Source organism: Bison bison, unplaced genomic scaffold (genome assembly GCF_000754665.1).
Source record: "Bison bison bison isolate TAMUID 2011002044 unplaced genomic scaffold, Bison_UMD1.0 scf7180017864370, whole genome shotgun sequence".
In the NCBI taxonomy this organism is placed as follows: Eukaryota; Metazoa; Chordata; class Mammalia; order Artiodactyla; family Bovidae; genus Bison; species Bison bison.
Genome location: NW_011494942.1, coordinates 14,926,370 through 14,943,498, shown reverse-complemented (window position 1 = coordinate 14,943,498; position 17,129 = coordinate 14,926,370). Strand labels below are relative to the sequence as shown.

Below are 17,129 nucleotides of genomic sequence, written 5' to 3'. Positions count from 1 at the left end.
TTTTTTTTTTTTTGGGGGGGGTGGTTTCTTTGGCCACCCTTTTCCTGGTCTGTTGACTGTTACACACTGTCACATTTGTCATATTTTAGCTTTTTTGATTCTTGGCATTTCCTCTTTAAAGTCATCATTTCTTTCTTAAATTGTCACAGGGTAATGTTGATCACAGTCTGCTGGGTAAGGAGAAAATTGAGGATTAGAAATGCCCAAATTCCTTGGTGAAGAGGAATGCCAAGTTAATTGATTCATTTCAGTCAAATGAGAAAGAGTGTTAGACATCAAAATATTGGCAGCATCTTTCTCATAAACGTCCATGTCAGTGACTGATGGGGGAAGAACTGTTTTACAAAGAAAATAAAAGCAAAGAAGAGGCTGAGAAAAGAGGCCAAAGGCCCGTTTTCAGATCTACTTCTCACTTTCCCTTCCTTGAGGTAAAAAGCACGCCACGTCGGTAATTACAGCACGTTCAATGTGGAAATGTTGACAGCATTTTCTCTCTCCCCCCGGGCTCTTTTGTTTCCACCCCACTGAAAATTCTTTTGAGCCTTGGAGTGGGGCCCATGGCTGCACGCTGCCCATTTTTAACCACTGTCCTCGAAGGCTGATTTCATGCTGAGGCAGTGGTTGGTTGGGGACTCTGATGGCCATATTATTTGTCAGAACTATTCTCCGGGTCACAAACATTTTAAATTAAAGTTGTCCTATAAATAGCTTATATTCATTTCCTCTGGCTGTCACAAGTCAGTAGAGATTGGGAGTGATCAGCTTAGGTCAGGACATCTAGCCAGATGAGGTAAATGAAACTGAACTTGAGGGATTAAGAATACTGCTTTTGAAGATAAATGCACTGCCCTTCCAGAGAAGGCGAAATTTGTTTTAAATAAATACCTAGAAAGCATTTTTCTCCTGCACTGGTGGCTCCTTTACGTTTTTTAATAAGTGGAGTTAATCATTCTTTGAAATTTACAGTCAAGTGAAAGGACAAGAAAGACAGATATTGAAAACATTTTTCATAGAACCCGAGTCTGGAGGCTGCCCTTGGGGATACCAAAGGCACAGGAATGTGATTACTTTCTCTAGACATGGATGGTCTTTTAAATCGCATTACTTCTTTGGACTTTGAAAATTGCGTTTCTAGTGGAGACCCAGCTCATAAATCCAAAAATGGATTTTAGATGAAAAAGGTGATCTCTTTGCCTTTTTGGAGCAGCCAGGAATGTGGGGGGAAAGTAAAATTAAATCAGGCACAACAGTAATTGCACTTGAAAGCTCTTGTATTTGACTTCAGCAACTTAGAATATGAGGACATCAATTTTATTCCTTTCAGGAAAAAATATCTTTCAACTCTCTCACAGTTTAGTTATAAGGATATTTTTAAGATCTCAAATAGCACAGATTTTTTTCAAGCACATTTTCATATTATACAGTTGCTGGAGTTAATGGTAACCTGCATTTCCTGGCATTTGGATCTTGGCAGGTGTAGAGAATCTATTAAACACCAGTCTGGGTGTCACTCCTGTTTGCTTCCCAAGCACCTTGCTTTTGTGACACTGTTCCCAGCCATCACAGTGTCTCCCTCTTGCCCAAATCTCACTTTCTTGTCTGTGAGGGTAGAATTGTCTGTTACCCACTCTTCTGTCTCCGCTATATACTTGACACATGGGTGGTGCTACTACTTATACCCCTGGGAGACAGATGCCCAAGACCTGGGGAGGAATGAAACAAAATGCGTCTATTGAAGGAGCTCAAAGACAACTGAACTACGGAATACAATTCAATGTGAGCAGTGTAGTAAAGAGGTAAGTGCACGCGATCTTGAGCCCAGGTTCCCTGGTATTGTTGCTGTGGCCATATCAGGTGTTGCAACGCTGTCCACGTGGCATTTCCCATCAAAGCCCTTTAGTTAACCCTATATGAGAAAGAGTAAGTAACCTGAATGTTCTTCCTTTTAATTTTTTTAATCATCTCTGATACAGAGGTCAGTAAACAATTTCTTAGAGGCAACCAGAGAAACAATGCCCTGGCTAATCTGAAACTGGGTAACCATTTCTTTAAAATCTCGATTTTCTTGTGTTATGACCAGTGTTAGTGTTTGATACTAATGCCATCTTTGTATTTAAATGTGCTCAACAAATACTACTCCTAGTAGTAGTAATAAGGGTAGAGGCTAACATGACAAAGTGCTACTTGCTAGGCATTGTCCTGAGGGCTTCAACTGTTTTAATCCACTTAATCTTCAGAACAACCTTCTGAAATAGGTTATTCCTTTACACTTGGCAACATAGAGGGGAAGTAAAGTCATAGGGACAGTAAATGGCGGGGTTGGGATTCCAATCCATGTGCCAAGCACTGGTAGCCCAATTCCTTTTTCTAGTTTTATTGATGTAGAGTTGATTTACAATATTGTGTTAATTTCTGCTGCATAGCACAGTGATTCAGTCATGTGTGTGTGTGTGTGTGCATGCATGCACACGTGTGCTAGGTCATTTCAGTCATCTCCAACTCTTTCTGACCCTATGGACTGTAGCCCACCAGGCTCCTCTGTCCATGGGATTCCCCAGGCAAGAATACTGGAGTGGGTTGCCCAGGGGATATTCCTGACCCAGGAATCAAATCCATGTTTCTTATGTCTCCTGCATTGGCAGGTGGGTTCTTTACCACTAGTGCCACCTGGGAAGCATATATATATATATATATATATATATATATATATAACTTTTTCTTTTTTATATTCTTTTCTGTTCTAGTTTATCATGGGATATTGAATATAGTTCTTTGTTCTATACAGTAGGACCTTGTTGTTTATCCATCCTATATATGAAGGTTTGCTTCTGCTAATCCCAAACTCCCATTCCTTCCCTCCTCTTCTCTCCTACCCACCTTCCCCTGCCTTGGCAACCAAGTCTGTTCTCAGTGTCTGTGAGTCTGTTCCTTTTTTGTAGTTATGCTCGTTTGTGTTGTATTTTATGTTCCACATACTATAGTGATGTCATATAGTATTTGTCTTTCTCTGACTTACTTTGCTTGGTGTGATAATCTCCAGGTCCATCCACGTTGCTGCAAATGGCATTATGATGTTATTTCATTCTTTTTGATAGCTGAGTAATATTCCACTGTATAAATACACCACATCTCTATCCATTCATCTGTCAATGGACATTTAGGTTGTTTCCATGTCTTGACTATTGTAAATAGCACTGCTATGAACATAGGGGTACATGTATCTTTTTAAATTATACTTTGGTTGGATATATGCACAGGATTTGGATTGCTGTATCATATAGCAACTCTATTTTTAGCTTTTTTGAGGCACCTCCATATGGCAGCCCAGTTCTTAATCACTATGCTATGCTTTCTATAGCAATTACTGAAAACATGTGCTGAATGAATGGGCAAATGAATAAATATCCAATACTACTCTCTATTAATTCAATTGGGATCATATGTAATTTGTGACTTGCCTGTCTCCATCTAACACACACACATGTACACTCACCAATTTGTGAGACCTTCAGTGGGTGATGGGGCTTCCCAGGTGGCACTAGTGGTAAAGAACCCCCCTGCCAATGCAGGAGATTTAAGAGATGAAGTTTGACCCCTGGGTCAGCAAGGTCCCCTGGAAAAGGGCATGGCAACCCACTCCAGTATTCTTGCCTGGAGAATCCCATGGACAGAGGAGCCTGGCGGGCTAAGTCCATAGGGTGGCAAAGAGTCAGACACGACTGAAGCGACTTAACATGCACACATGCAGTGGGTGATATCTTCATTAAGTTTTTTTTCTTCAATAGATTGAAAAGAGATAGCTTGAGATTTTTCATTCATCTTTGAGGTTTTTTTTTGTTTGTTTTAGTTTGACAATTCTTTTGAGTTTAGCAATTAGAAAACACATTTTTAGAAACATGGAAATCCATTTTTGCTGGACTATGGATTTGCACTTCAAATAAGAGAAATCTGCCAAATTTAAACCACACTTTGTTCCCTAAATAGTACTTAAGTATGTAGATTAAGAGAGATGGCATTGGTCATTCTACCGAGAGTTAAGTGTCTTTGCCTTTCTGTGTCAAATCAGATTTAGACGTCTTGACTTCTTGTTCAGTACTCAGGGCATTTTTAGTCACAAGCTTAAGGTGTCATGTCTGAGAAAAATGATGCTGTCATTCCCTTTTCCTGTGTCTGTTTGAATGCTTAGTAGTAGTAACTTCTGATAAAATTATGGACAGTGTCCATGATCAGAGCACACGAAAGGAAAAGTTGCTCTGTGTTTTATGCCAAACCATTGCCTTTCACCTGACATTCATAGCAGTACTAGGAAGTGGTTTACTTGTGAGTTATTGTTAGAACCTGAGTGGCTTTGAGTCATTAATTAGCCGTTACCTTCTATATTATAAAAGAAAGTGTGACATGACAATCTCAGATGGTTGTGGAAAATGTGCCTAAAAGCTAATTCAGGATTATTGAAGTATGTTAAAGTGGATCATTAGAGTAGAAAACCAAAGCACCTGGAAGAAGATCTGTTGAAGCTGTGGCAACTGATGTGGGCCATGCCACAAAGGGAGGAGTTGGAGGTGTGCCTCAAGGGACCCTGTATTCCTATTGGAAGGATGCAGCTCAGAGATGGAAAGTGGAGAGTGATAAGGGAAGTAACAAATGGTTTGGTAAGCTATAGAAATATTTTTTTAAAAAAGGATAGGCAAAGCCCTCCTATAATTAGCATCAACCTCCAACCCACCTCCTTCAAAAAATTCTCTCCCCAAATTCATACAGTATAGGTGGGAGAGCTAGCCATGCAAATGCAGCTGATAGACAATTAGCCAGGCCTCCTATGAGTTTGAGCAAACTCCAGGAGATAGTGGAGGAAAGGAAAGCCTGGCATGCTGCAGCCCATGGGGTCACAAAGAGTCAGACACAACTTAGCGGCTGAACAAGCACCATAACCCTGTCTCCCAGTGAGATCACCCAGCCCAGAAGACATTCCTATATGAATGGATCACCTGTTTTCATCCAGAGAGTTGCTGGGATGGAAGGCATCCTTTCAAACATCTGCTTCGAAGCTTTTTCTGTAGGGCAAATCCTTTCAGATGTTCAGTTCAGTTCAGTTCAGTCGTTCAGTCATGTTTGACTCTTTGCGACTCCATTAACCGCAGTACGCCAGGCCTCCCTGTCCATCACCAACTCCCGGAGTTCACCCAAACCCATGTCCATTGTGTCGGTAATGCCATCCAACTTTCTCATCCTCTGTCGTCCGCTTCTCCTCCTGCCCTCAATCTTTCCCAGTATCAGGGTCTTTTCCAATGAGTCAGCTCTCCACATCAGGTGGCCAAAGTATTGGAGTTTCAGCTTCAACATCAGCCCCTCCAATGAACACCCAGGACTGATCTCCTTTAGTATGGACTGGTTGGATCTCCTTGCAGTCCAAGGGACTCTTAAGAAACTTCTCCAACACCACAGTTCAAAAGCATCAATTCTTCGGTGCTCAGCCTTCTTTATAGTCCAACTCTCACATCCAAGATGTTGCTTCTTAGTAAACATCAGCTGGTTTGTGCTGAAGGAACTAAACACAAATATGATATCATTGATATCCGTGCAGTTGACACTGACTTTAACTCAAAGTAAGTAGTGTTTGATCTTGGTGCCTATTGCATAGCAGATGTTCAGTAAGTTATTTTCTGCTTTTCCCATTTCTGTTATTCAGTTTATTGCTGATTTAAAAAAAAAAAAACTCTCTCATGTATTTTTCTTTGTTCTTTTTTAAAGGAGAGATTTAAAGAAGCTGAGGAAATATACCTGGCTGGAATAAAGAAATGCCCAGACAGCTCAGACTTACACAACAACTATGGAGTTTTCCTAGTTGATACTGGTGAGATTAAAGAGAACCTGTTGAGATGAGATAATACTGTCTAACGAGCTAAGTGGCAATCCACCCAAATAATGCTTCAAAAGTAGAACTCACTGGGCTTGGCAGGAAACACATTGACCGTCCCACTGTACTTGCTGTCAGTTTTCTAAATCTTCAGTCTCAGTTTGGTAAAATCTGCCCAGTTCTTATAGTCAGATCGTTCAAGAAAACTTCCCAGGTGACCAGAAAGTGGCCTTGATGATTTAATGAGTAGCTGTCTCCTTTGAATAGCACTTATACAAATTTATAAATCTATAATGATGAACTGTTCTCTACAATGATGCAGAAACTGCCTCTGAATCAATTTACTGGCAGATGGTAAATACTTTTCTACAGCTGATTTAAAAGTCTCCAGAATTATTTCACCGTTCCTTATGTGATACTAAGGAACTGTTCCATTATAATTGATATACTCTTATAGAACAGGTGCTATATAAAATATACTTGCTTTATCTCATTTAATGTAAAACTTTACTGGGCAGGAATCCGGTCTTCTTTATGATTTGCGCTCCCACATACTGTTGGCATGTGATGAATACTTAGAAAGGATGAAAAGATACTTGAATTTAATACAAAAACACCACTTTGTTCTCATTAACTATTAGACTACCTTCCCTGCAATCAAATTCAATTTTAATTATTTTGTCGACATGAAATGCTCAAGAGGGTTTTTATTTTCTAGGATATTTGAAGCTCTTCTGTTCCATAGGACATAAATTTACTTTCTGATATACCTAGGAAACATCCCTTATTTTTGCATGTAAAACTGTTTCAAAATTGTTTCATGGTGCCACCTGCTGGTTCATTAGCAACATAATAATCAATTAGGTATCAAAAATTTTACCAAAAAGGAAGAAGAGACCTGCTGTTGGCCTGATCTAGCCCTCTTCCTTCTACTTCAACAACAAAATATCCCACCCCAACTCCCAACCCCCAAATCTCACTAACCACTGTGTACCCTTCCACACGCCCACTATATTCATGCTTTTGTACTGGTATTATTCTCCCTCTCACCTGTGACCTATACATAGACCCTTACACATGCAGAGGTTTTTTTTGGCACCTCCTGGTCAAACTTACATTCAAAGAAGATAGACTTGAGAAGATGTCTGTGCAGGTAAACACACCATGTACAACTTTAGACTATCCCACAATTCATTCACTTACACATAATTTCACAAGGAAGGTTCTTTGGGGAATCTCATCATACCAGAGAGACTTGATTCTAGTTCTGGCCTTTATCCTCACTTGCCCTGGGATTTTTGTTGAGTTTCCTAATGTCTTTGCACTTCTGCATCTATATCTGTAAAGTGATAATATTTTTTAATATCATTTAAATCCCAAGAGGGAACTAAATGCTTTCAAAAGACAGCTAAATAGGATCAAAACATCTGCAAAAATCATATGAGGTTGTTTAACTAAAAGGTTTTAAAATATACAGTGCATTGGACAAATGCAAGTTGGTATTATTATTATTATTAAAGTCCCATTCAATAAATACCATCTAAACCAAAACATACTATTTAAAAAGATATTTTCAAAATATAGCAGCTGCCTTATTTAAAGGAGTGTCTCAGTCACTAGGTTGCAGTAGAATAATTGTAATAGACCCTCAGAAGTTGCCTCAGGACAGTTTTCTTTCTATAATAGCACATTCTACTTTGCATATAGTGAGAAGCAACAATATCTTGTGTAAATACCAATCACTGATAATTTCAAAACATCCTATCAGCTAGGGCAATAGCCAGAAAACACTTCGATGAAAATAATATATTTAATAAAATAAATAGGTTTTAAGTGAAAGTGAACAGTGAAATGGTCCAAAGTTAGGTGGTGGCAAGAAGCCAAAATGTGTGCTAATTTACAAAGTGAATAATTTAATGGTATGGCTGCAAGAAGAATGATCATCACCAGAGGAGAAATTAAAAGAGTTCATATGTTAAAAAGGAAGAAAAAGAGTTGGTCTGTTTTATAACTAAGGCATGCTCTGCTCTTACCAACCTGCCTTTGGTTGCAGGCTTTCCAGAGAAGGCAGTGGCCCATTACCAACAGGCCATCAAACTTAGCCCAAGCCATCATGTGGCCATGGTGAACCTAGGGAGGCTCTACAGGTCACTGGGAGACAACAGTGTGGCTGAAGAGTGGTACAAACGGTAAAGGTCCTGTTTTTCACTTTGTAAGTCACCCAAAGCTCCTGCAGTTGGCCATCAAAGTCTTGGTTATTTGGAACAGATTCTTTCAGAGTACTAGCAAATTTTGCCAATGCAGGCAAAACAGATTCCCCTCTCCAGAGAACAGTACCATAAATGGTACTATGAGGATAAATGATATCCTGATTAATGACATTTTTGCCTGCCGGTTAAAATATGGTGCTAAACCAAGTTTGGAGTTTAATTCTCATTTTAGTTAGTCCACTGTTTTCTGAAGCTATGGACTTAACAACCCAAACTAAAAATCACAGTTTTAAAAATGGATCTGAATGAAAAACTTTCATACATCAAAACAAGCCTATCTCGGTGAATGCAAAAGATCCTTGGGGCCCAATTTACATATTGCTAGGTCACTAGAAACATTCTTATAGTCAGAGGATGGCACCATGATCTTTTTTTTTTTTTTTTTAACATTCTTTTTGATATAAAAACAAAGACCAGGTGGGAACAGAGTCTCAAACCATAGACAGTGGTCCCTGAATCTAAATTTCAACCTTTGGAAATGTACCTATTAGAAGAAAAATGTCCATTTATTTCCTCAAAATTCAGCGCCCTACAGGTAGCACGCAAAACTGAGATACTGTCACCTCTGGGAGCGCTGTATTACAACACTGGCAGATACGAAGAGGCTTTGCAGACTTACAGGGAAGCCGTGGCCCTTCAGCCTTCCCAAAGGGAACTCCGCCTGGCACTGGTGAGTAGACAGAGGAAAGAAAGAAGATGGAGAAGAGAAGAAATGCATGGCATGCAATACAGGGAGCTGTAGTTAGTAAGCCTCGTAATGGGAACTAGAATGCTATACTATAACCATTTAATGAATATTCATATTTAACCAATGTTAGACCCATTCACCAAACACATGGACCCTAAAGACACTTTTATGTTTTTTTAATCATTTCAAACCTACAAAATCTTGCAAGAATTCTGTATAGCATCCTGCACATTCTTTTACCCAGATTGATAAATTTTTAGCACCTTGATGCATCTATCACCTCTTGAGTATGTATGTGTGTATGTGTATGTGTACATGTATGTATGTGCATATTTAGATATATATGTGCATATACATATTATTAATACATGTTATTTTTTCCCTGAGCTATGTGAGATTATCGATCTCTTAATCTTTACTGCTAAATACTTCAGCATACAGTTTCTAAGAACAAGGACATTCTCTAACATAACCACAGAACAGTTAGGTATCAAATTTAGGAAAATGAATATTGGCAATATTTTTTATTTCAATTTTTGGATCATTACTCTTCCTTTTCCTTAGATTTACAGTAAAACAAACTTGTTTTCTTGTTTTAAAAACAGTGTTCTGTTGAAACCATAGGGAAATATTTCTCTTTCACATAGTTCACTTTTTTAAAAAGGCACAAGCCATTTCATTGAATGACTTTGATATTCCGGCCATGCATGCACAAATGCAGGCACATGCCTACATAAAGAAACAAACAACAGAAGACTAAAGCCTGTTATTAATAACTGTGATAAGTCAGCCCTCTCTGTGTGTCACAAATAGATGCTGAGCACTTTTGTGGGAAATGTTCCCTGAATGATTTCTTTGATAAGATGATAACCAAGTGCTATCTAAGCCAAGGTCTGTGTGGTTTCGCAGGCTCAGGTTTTGGCCGTGATGGGACAGACAAAAGAAGCTGAGAAGATGACCAGTCACATTGTGTCAGAGGAGACTGGGTGCCTTGAATGCTATCGCTTGTTGTCCGCCATCCACAGCAAGCAGGAGCAGCACGACAAGGTAGAGAGCACGCTGTTTGGAATTGTCTGTGTTCACGGCACAAATCGGGTGTCGCTGATGACCCTCCAGCCTGCACTCTCACAAGGGCGAGCAGTCTTGAACATTATCCCTTGGCACGTTGCACAGATACCTCCTTGACTGCTTACACAACCCCTTGAAATGTTGTTTTCTTGGTTTGTTCTGGGTCTGAAGGTTTTATGTGGTGTCATTCAGTTTGTTTTCAGCTAACTCAATAAAGACTAACGTTGGTATGTTTTATAACTTTTCATGTTCCCTCAAATATATCTTATAGAATCCTTATAACAACCCTTTAAGGCATGTCAGTGGCCCTGTATTGCAACTGTACTGTTTATCTTCATTTTTAAGTCACATAAAGCAGTAGATTCATGAACTGATTCAACAAAATATTTATCAAATGGGAATAAAGTGGTGTTGGGGGAAAAAAAGAACACAAAAATTATTTCCCTTGTCCTCCTGGAGTTTACAATCGAAGAGGAGACGAAGGTTGAACAAGTAATCACAAAACTAGTGCAGAATTATAGTTGTGTCCAGCGATGTCATGAAGAGCAGCATGGTCCCTAACGCGCATGTCCAGGGAACCCGAATAGTCTGGGTGGTAGGGTTCTCTATAGAGTGACGTGAAGTTGAAGGTTGAGTGACGAATAGGAGTTATTAAACAAAAAAGGGCAGTGAATAGCATTCCAAGCAAGAAAAGGCACATGAAAAGGCCCCAATCAACAGCGAGTGGCCCGTCTGCGGGATGGGCTTGAGGAAATAGGGGGCGTGTGAAATGTAACCACAGAGGTTGCTGGGCACTCTATCCTAAGGCTTGGGACCAGGACAAGGGACTTTTTCCTTATATTGCAAGAAGCTGTGAGGCTTTAAGGAGAAGAAAGGCTTGTCAGATTTGTGCCTTGAAGGGATCTCTGGCTGCAGGGGGTAGGGTAGTGGGTGCTGGGGGCAGAGTGAGCACCAGGTGCCAAGATGAGGCTGCTGGAGTGGTCCAGAGGGACATGTGGCCGGGGCAAAACATCCAACCCCAGATGCTGTTTCAACAGGATCACACAATGTTCCTGTAAAGTGATCAGGGATACTTCATTGGAAATAAATAGGAAACCTGGAGTATAGGGAAATTATTTGGTCAGGGCTGCGTTATTCCTCAGTGAGAACATCAGATAAGATGAAGAATGTGTTTTGATCATCACTCACCACACTAGCCAATACATAAAAACAAAAAGAATGGAAGATATTGTTTAAGTTAGTTTTTCTTTATCTAATCTATACTTATTGTGTCTTAATTTCCAACCTATACAGGCACTTGATGCTATAGACAAGGCTCTCAAGCTGAAACCAAAGGACCCAAAAGTTATATCTGAACTTTTTTTCACAAAAGGAAACCAACTGAGAGAGCAGAACCTCCTGGACAAAGCTTTTGAGGTATAAACACTTAATAAAATTGTTATTAAATTCATGGATTAAAATTAATACTCTCTCAATCTTTAATGAAATATATACTTTGAAAGCTAAGATCAGTGGCATGTTGGTAGAGTGATTTTTCTGATTAATTGACATTGTAAGGTTGTTTTTTTTTTAATAATTGAGCCTCTGGTTTTTGACCATTAGGAGTTCTACAATACCTCCACATTATTTTCTGAATTATCATCTTTAGCTTGATGTTTAAAGCATTCCACATTTTGCCCTCTAGTAAGCTTTCCCCTCTCTCTCTCATTCTTCCGCACTCTGTTTGCCTTCAGTAACCCTCTGTTTCAGCTAGACTAGTGCCCCAAGGAGCTTTGGCATTCCACATGTCCTATAACACTGTCCACCCCATCCACCAGTCCCTGCGGAATCCCGCTCATCTACCGACACAGGCCTGTGTCTCCTCAGGGAGCCCTCCCCACCATCCTTTCATCTAGTGACTTGAAAGCATCATATATTGTGTTGGGAGTCTCTCTTTCTCCTCTCCATCTCCCATCCTCTCCCTCTTCCCTCTGTGCACATGCATAAGCGCTGGTTAGCTCCCTATTTTGACTGCATTTACCTTGTGGAAAGACTGCTTCCTTCTGTGTTCTAAAACATAGTATGTTGCATCTTAGGGGTGTTAATGTGTGTGTCTTTGGAATGAAATTGATAACCCGCTTTGAAATAAAAAGACATTTACAAGCATAATGAAATGTTACAGAAGTGCCATATATTTTCCTCAATAAAGCCACAGGTTATAATTAAGGAAGTCATAAAATTATGCAAAAAAGTAAAATTTCAAATGATAAGATTGTTTTTGAAAATAAATAGTAAGTGGCTTTTAAATATTATTGGAAAAGCATGTAAAGATATTTGGAGAAACTAATTTGAAAGTCAATGTTAAAACAGAAACGGTGGCCTATTTGAGCAGAAACTAAATTCTTCTCTGCCTTATGAAACTTTCAATGCTGTCTTTCTTTAATTATTTATAACTTACATGATCATTTGTATGAGTACTTATATGGTATCTATATCTGTCTGTATTTTATATATTGTATTAAAAACAAAAGTATTTTCTAGTTACTTGACTAATGGATTAAATAGTCATTATGGCTTGATTTGTGAAGAGTAGGAGTAAAGCCATTGGCTAATAATAGCAGCTACAATGTTAGTTTTTTAACGTATAATTCATACTTATTATAATCTTCACAACAATCATATAAGAAAGACATGCTCATCGTCTTCATTTTATGACTGAATTGAGACTCAGAGCTTTTCTAACTTATTCAAGGTTATACAGAGAATAAGAAATAGACACTTTATTCTGCTGATAAAAATTAGCACAAAACATACTCTTCAGTTAACTTTAGCAACTTTTTAGCAATACAATTTCTTAACATTTGCTTCTTTCTCTTCAAACTGAAGTAGAGGAGTGATGGACAGATTCTAGTTATTTATGGATCTGTTCAGGTGGATTCTTATTCAGGAAAATAGCAAGGAACATTAATATATACACATGGATACTTAGCTTTGTAATCAAAGACAGTACTCTTAGCCTTTAGTTTTATTTAAAGTGACAGCTCTTAAAATCAAAGCTCAATGGTGAATATACCCTTTGATGCAAAACAATGTGCAAATGTTAAAAATGTACTTCACAGATAGGGCATTATGATACATGTTATTCAGACAAAAAATATTTGAGAAACAAGTAACTCTCTTCAAACACTTTAAGATCTCTCAAAAGGCAGAAGAAAAACAAAGGCTTTCTAATGATTAAAACTATCCTCTGGTAAAAAATTATTAGATTTCATTAAAGAAATACAGAATACCAGTCCCTGCAAGAATTTAAGCATGGGCTGAATAATCAGATCAGATTTTGTGAGAGGGTTAAGCTGTTTAGGAAACAAAGATTCTATGATTATAATTTTTTTCTTGCAAAGTCCATTTACAGTGAAAAGGTCTAAGAGCACCATTTTCTAGCAGATCAAGGCCAGTAGGAAATGATGCGTGTAATAGAAATCACCTGCATGCCTGGCAGGTGTCTTCAGCCTTTGTAAGTCCAGAGGTTAGCTCTGCAAGGAAATTACACATTTCAGTTTCCTCCACTTTAGAATCATCAGCTTTGAAAAATAATAGAAATAAAGGGAACACCTGAGAACTAGACATGACTGTTCATTTTATCAACCATTTAAATTTCCACATATATAGAAAATGCTTTCCACAATCCTACAGTGTTAAAGATGGGTTCTCATTTCCCAGTCTGAAGATATTTCTTATGTATTTAGAGCTATAAAGCGGCCGTGGAGTTAAATCCAGATCAAGCACAGGCCTGGATGAACATGGGTGGAATTCAGCACATCAAGGTAAGAAAATAATTCCCGTTCATGTGAACCAGGTTTTCCCTTTGTGTTTTCTCTTTCTTCCCTTTAAAAGTTTGAAAAACTATTGTTAATTTCCTCTTTGAATTATTTGAATACTGAAAACACAGGTGCTTAAAAGTGTTATTAGCAGGATTTATGTTCACTTTGTATTATCTAGACATTGAATATCATGAAGCCATTTTAAAAAGCAAATCTATATAAATTAGATGTCATAATTTTATCATAAAGAAAATAATACCTACTTAGGTATCATCATATAGTAGATAAAGTCTGCTGTGTGAACTAAAGTTTTGTTGGAGCTACACTAATACAGCTTATTTTTCTGTAGCTTAACTTATACTTAGTGTATCTTTTATTACCTGACATACTGAAAAACATAGTTGTTTGTTTTCAAGAGAAGAAGCTACCTTTGAGTTAATAACTGGAAGCTACCCTTTGCAGGAAATCAAAGATTCACGGACACTCATTCATCCATCCATTCATTTGATAAGCATTGCTAGAGAACATCCTATGTACCAGGTACATGTGTAGGTATTGGGAATAAAGCAGTGAACACAAGGCAAAAATACCTGTCCTTGTGGAGCTAACATTCTAGTAGGGGAAAACAGGTAATACTAAATACGTGTGTGTGCATGCTCAGTCATGTCTGACTCTTTGCAACCGCAGGGACTATAGCCTGCCAGGCTCTTCTATTCATGGGATTCTCCAGGCAAGACTACTGAGTGGATTGCCGTTTCCTGCTCCAGGGGATTTTTCCAACCCAGCAATCAAACCCACATCTCCAGGATTGGCAGGCAGATTCTTTACCACTGTGCCACCTGGGAAACCCACATATATACATATACACGTGAAATATATCAGATAGTGATAAGTGCTATAGAGAATAAAAGAATGAAAGAAGATAGGAAGTGCTGGGGGTAAAAGCTGAAACTTTAAATTGAGGTGGTTAGGGATGGCCTTAGTTAAAAAGTGGTGTTTCAACAAAGATCTGAAAGGAGCAAGCCACATGGCAAGAGTAGGACAGCGCACGTGCAGAGGTCCTGAGGTGTGAGGGTGCCAGTGTATCTGAAGAGCAGGGAGGAGGCAAGTGAGAGGAAACGACAGAAGCCCGGGCGGAGAGGCCACAGGGGCAGACGATGCAGGGCACTGAAGGACGGGGACTGTAAGGTCTTCAGCCCTTATGCCAAACAAGTTTCCATCCTTGGAGGACTTCGAGCAGAGAAATGCAGTGGTCTTACGTGATTTTAAAGGATCACTCTCATTTAGCTAGCTTACCTTCAGGCTTCTCTCAAACTTTACCCTGAGAAAATAGCAAGATGGTGATTATAATTTAAACAAAGGATAAATAGGGTTTATGATTAAGTGGGAACTGATCACTCCCAGAAACACAACAAAACAAAAACATGATCCATAACTATACAGATGGAAAGGAACAACAGGATAGTTACTCTGTAGCTATTAGCCTTGATCTAACAGAGGAACACAGGGCTTCCCAGGTGGCACTAGTGGTAAAGAGTCTACCTGCCAAGGCAGGAGATGCAAGAGACGCAGATTTTATTTCTGGGTTGGGAATATCACTTGGAGGAGGAAATGGCAACCCACTCCAGTGTTCTTGCCTGGGAAATCCCATGGAAAGAGGAGCCTGGATGGCTACCATCCATGGGGTCACAAAGAATTGGACACAACTAAGCAACTAACTCTTTCATTCAGTCCAACACAGGTATATAGATCAGGCACATGGCTTGGATGTGGTCATTTTGATGTCACTGTCAGGTTGCAGGATTATCATCATGAGGCCTTTAAGAACAACCATTAAGTTTCCGTGACCTTTGCCTTGCCGGGAAATATGTGCCTCGGGCAGTATTATCCCATTCCTGGGCCCTACTCCTTGCCTGAGTCTGGCTGAAGCTTAGGAAATACTGAGGGCTGTGGCAAGGTTGATAGTTGGAATAAAACTTTGCAAGGAGATGACAAACAGAGGAAGGGAGAGACTTGCTCATACTATTAGCAATAAAAGATGATATTTTTCATAAAGTTCTATGTAAAATGAAATGGATGAAGCAGAAAAACTATAATACATTTTTTATTACTGGAGTTTCCCTTGTGGTTCAGATGGTAAAGAAACTACCTATAATGCAGGAGACCTGGGTTCGATTCCTGGGTTGGGAAGATACCCTGGAGAAGGGAATGGCAATGCACTCCAATATTCTTGCCTGGAGAATTCCATGGATAGAGGAGCCTGGCGGGCTACAGTCCTTGGGTTTGCAAAGAGTAGGACGCGACTGAGTGACTAACACTTTCACTTTCATAATCAGAGCTCCAAAGAACAGCAAGGAGAGATAGGAAAGACTTCCTAAGTGATCAGTGCAAAGAAATAAAGGAAAATAATAGAATGGAAAAGACTAGAGATCTCTTCAAGAAAATTAGAGATGCCAAGGGAACATTTCATGCAAACATGAGCACAATAGAGGACAGAAACAGTATGAACCTAACAAAAGCAGAAGATATTAAGAAGAGGTGGCAAGAATACACAGAAGAACTATACAGAAAAGATCTTCATGACCCAAATAATGACAATGGTGTGATCATTCAACTAGAGCCAGACATCCTGGAATGCAAAGTCAAGTGGGCCTTAGGAAGCATCTCTATGAACAAAGATGGTGGAGGTGATGGAATTCCAGTTGAGCTAATTCAAATCCTGAATGATGATGCTGTGAAAGTGCTGCACTCAATATGCCAACATATTTGGAAAACTTAGCAGTGGCCACAGGACTGAAAAAGATCAGTTTTCATTCCAGTCCCAAAGAAAGGCAATGTCAAAAGAATGTTCAAACCACCACACAATTGCACTCATCTCACACACTAGCAAAGAAATGCTCAAAATTCTCCAATCCAGGCTTCAACAGTATGTGAATTATGAAATTCCAGATATTCAAGCTGGATTGAGAAAAGGCAGATGAACCAGAGATCAAATTGCCAACATCCCTTGAATTATAAAAAAGCAAGGGAGTTCCAGAAAAACATCTACTTTTGCTTTGTTGACTACACCAAAGCCTTTGACTGTGTGGATCACAACAAACTGTGGAAAATTCTGAAAGAGATGGGAATAGCAGACCACCTCACCTTTCTTCTGAGATATCTGTATGCAGGTCAAGAAACAACGGTTAGAGCTGGACATGGAACAACAGACTGGTTCCAAATAGGGAAAGGAGTATGTCAAGGCTGTATATTGTCACCCTGCTTATTTAACTTATATGCAGAGTACATCATGAGAAATGCTGGACTGGAGGAAGCACAAGCTGGAATCAAGATTGCCAGAAGAAATATCAATAACCTCAGATATGCAGGTGACACCACCCTTATGGCAGAAAGTGAAGAAGAACTAAAGATCCTCTTGATGAAAGTGAAAGAGGAGAGTGAAAAAG

General features: G+C 39.2%; 1 protein-coding gene across 1 annotated transcript in view; it reads left to right on the top strand.

The window, feature by feature from the left end:
- The window catches only part of TMTC1 (transmembrane and tetratricopeptide repeat containing 1), a gene marked incomplete at its 5' end in the record, with an annotated part of 314,006 nt that overhangs the window by 287,348 nt on the left and 9,529 nt on the right, over nucleotides 1–17,129 (top strand). Inside the window, 6 exons of the mRNA XM_010856048.1 lie at nucleotides 5,752–5,854; nucleotides 7,911–8,046; nucleotides 8,653–8,797; nucleotides 9,725–9,862; nucleotides 11,177–11,299; nucleotides 13,609–13,686. Of these exons, the coding sequence (XP_010854350.1) occupies nucleotides 5,752–5,854; nucleotides 7,911–8,046; nucleotides 8,653–8,797; nucleotides 9,725–9,862; nucleotides 11,177–11,299; nucleotides 13,609–13,686 (723 nt within the window). The remainder of the gene's footprint in view (nucleotides 1–5,751; nucleotides 5,855–7,910; nucleotides 8,047–8,652; nucleotides 8,798–9,724; nucleotides 9,863–11,176; nucleotides 11,300–13,608; nucleotides 13,687–17,129) is intronic.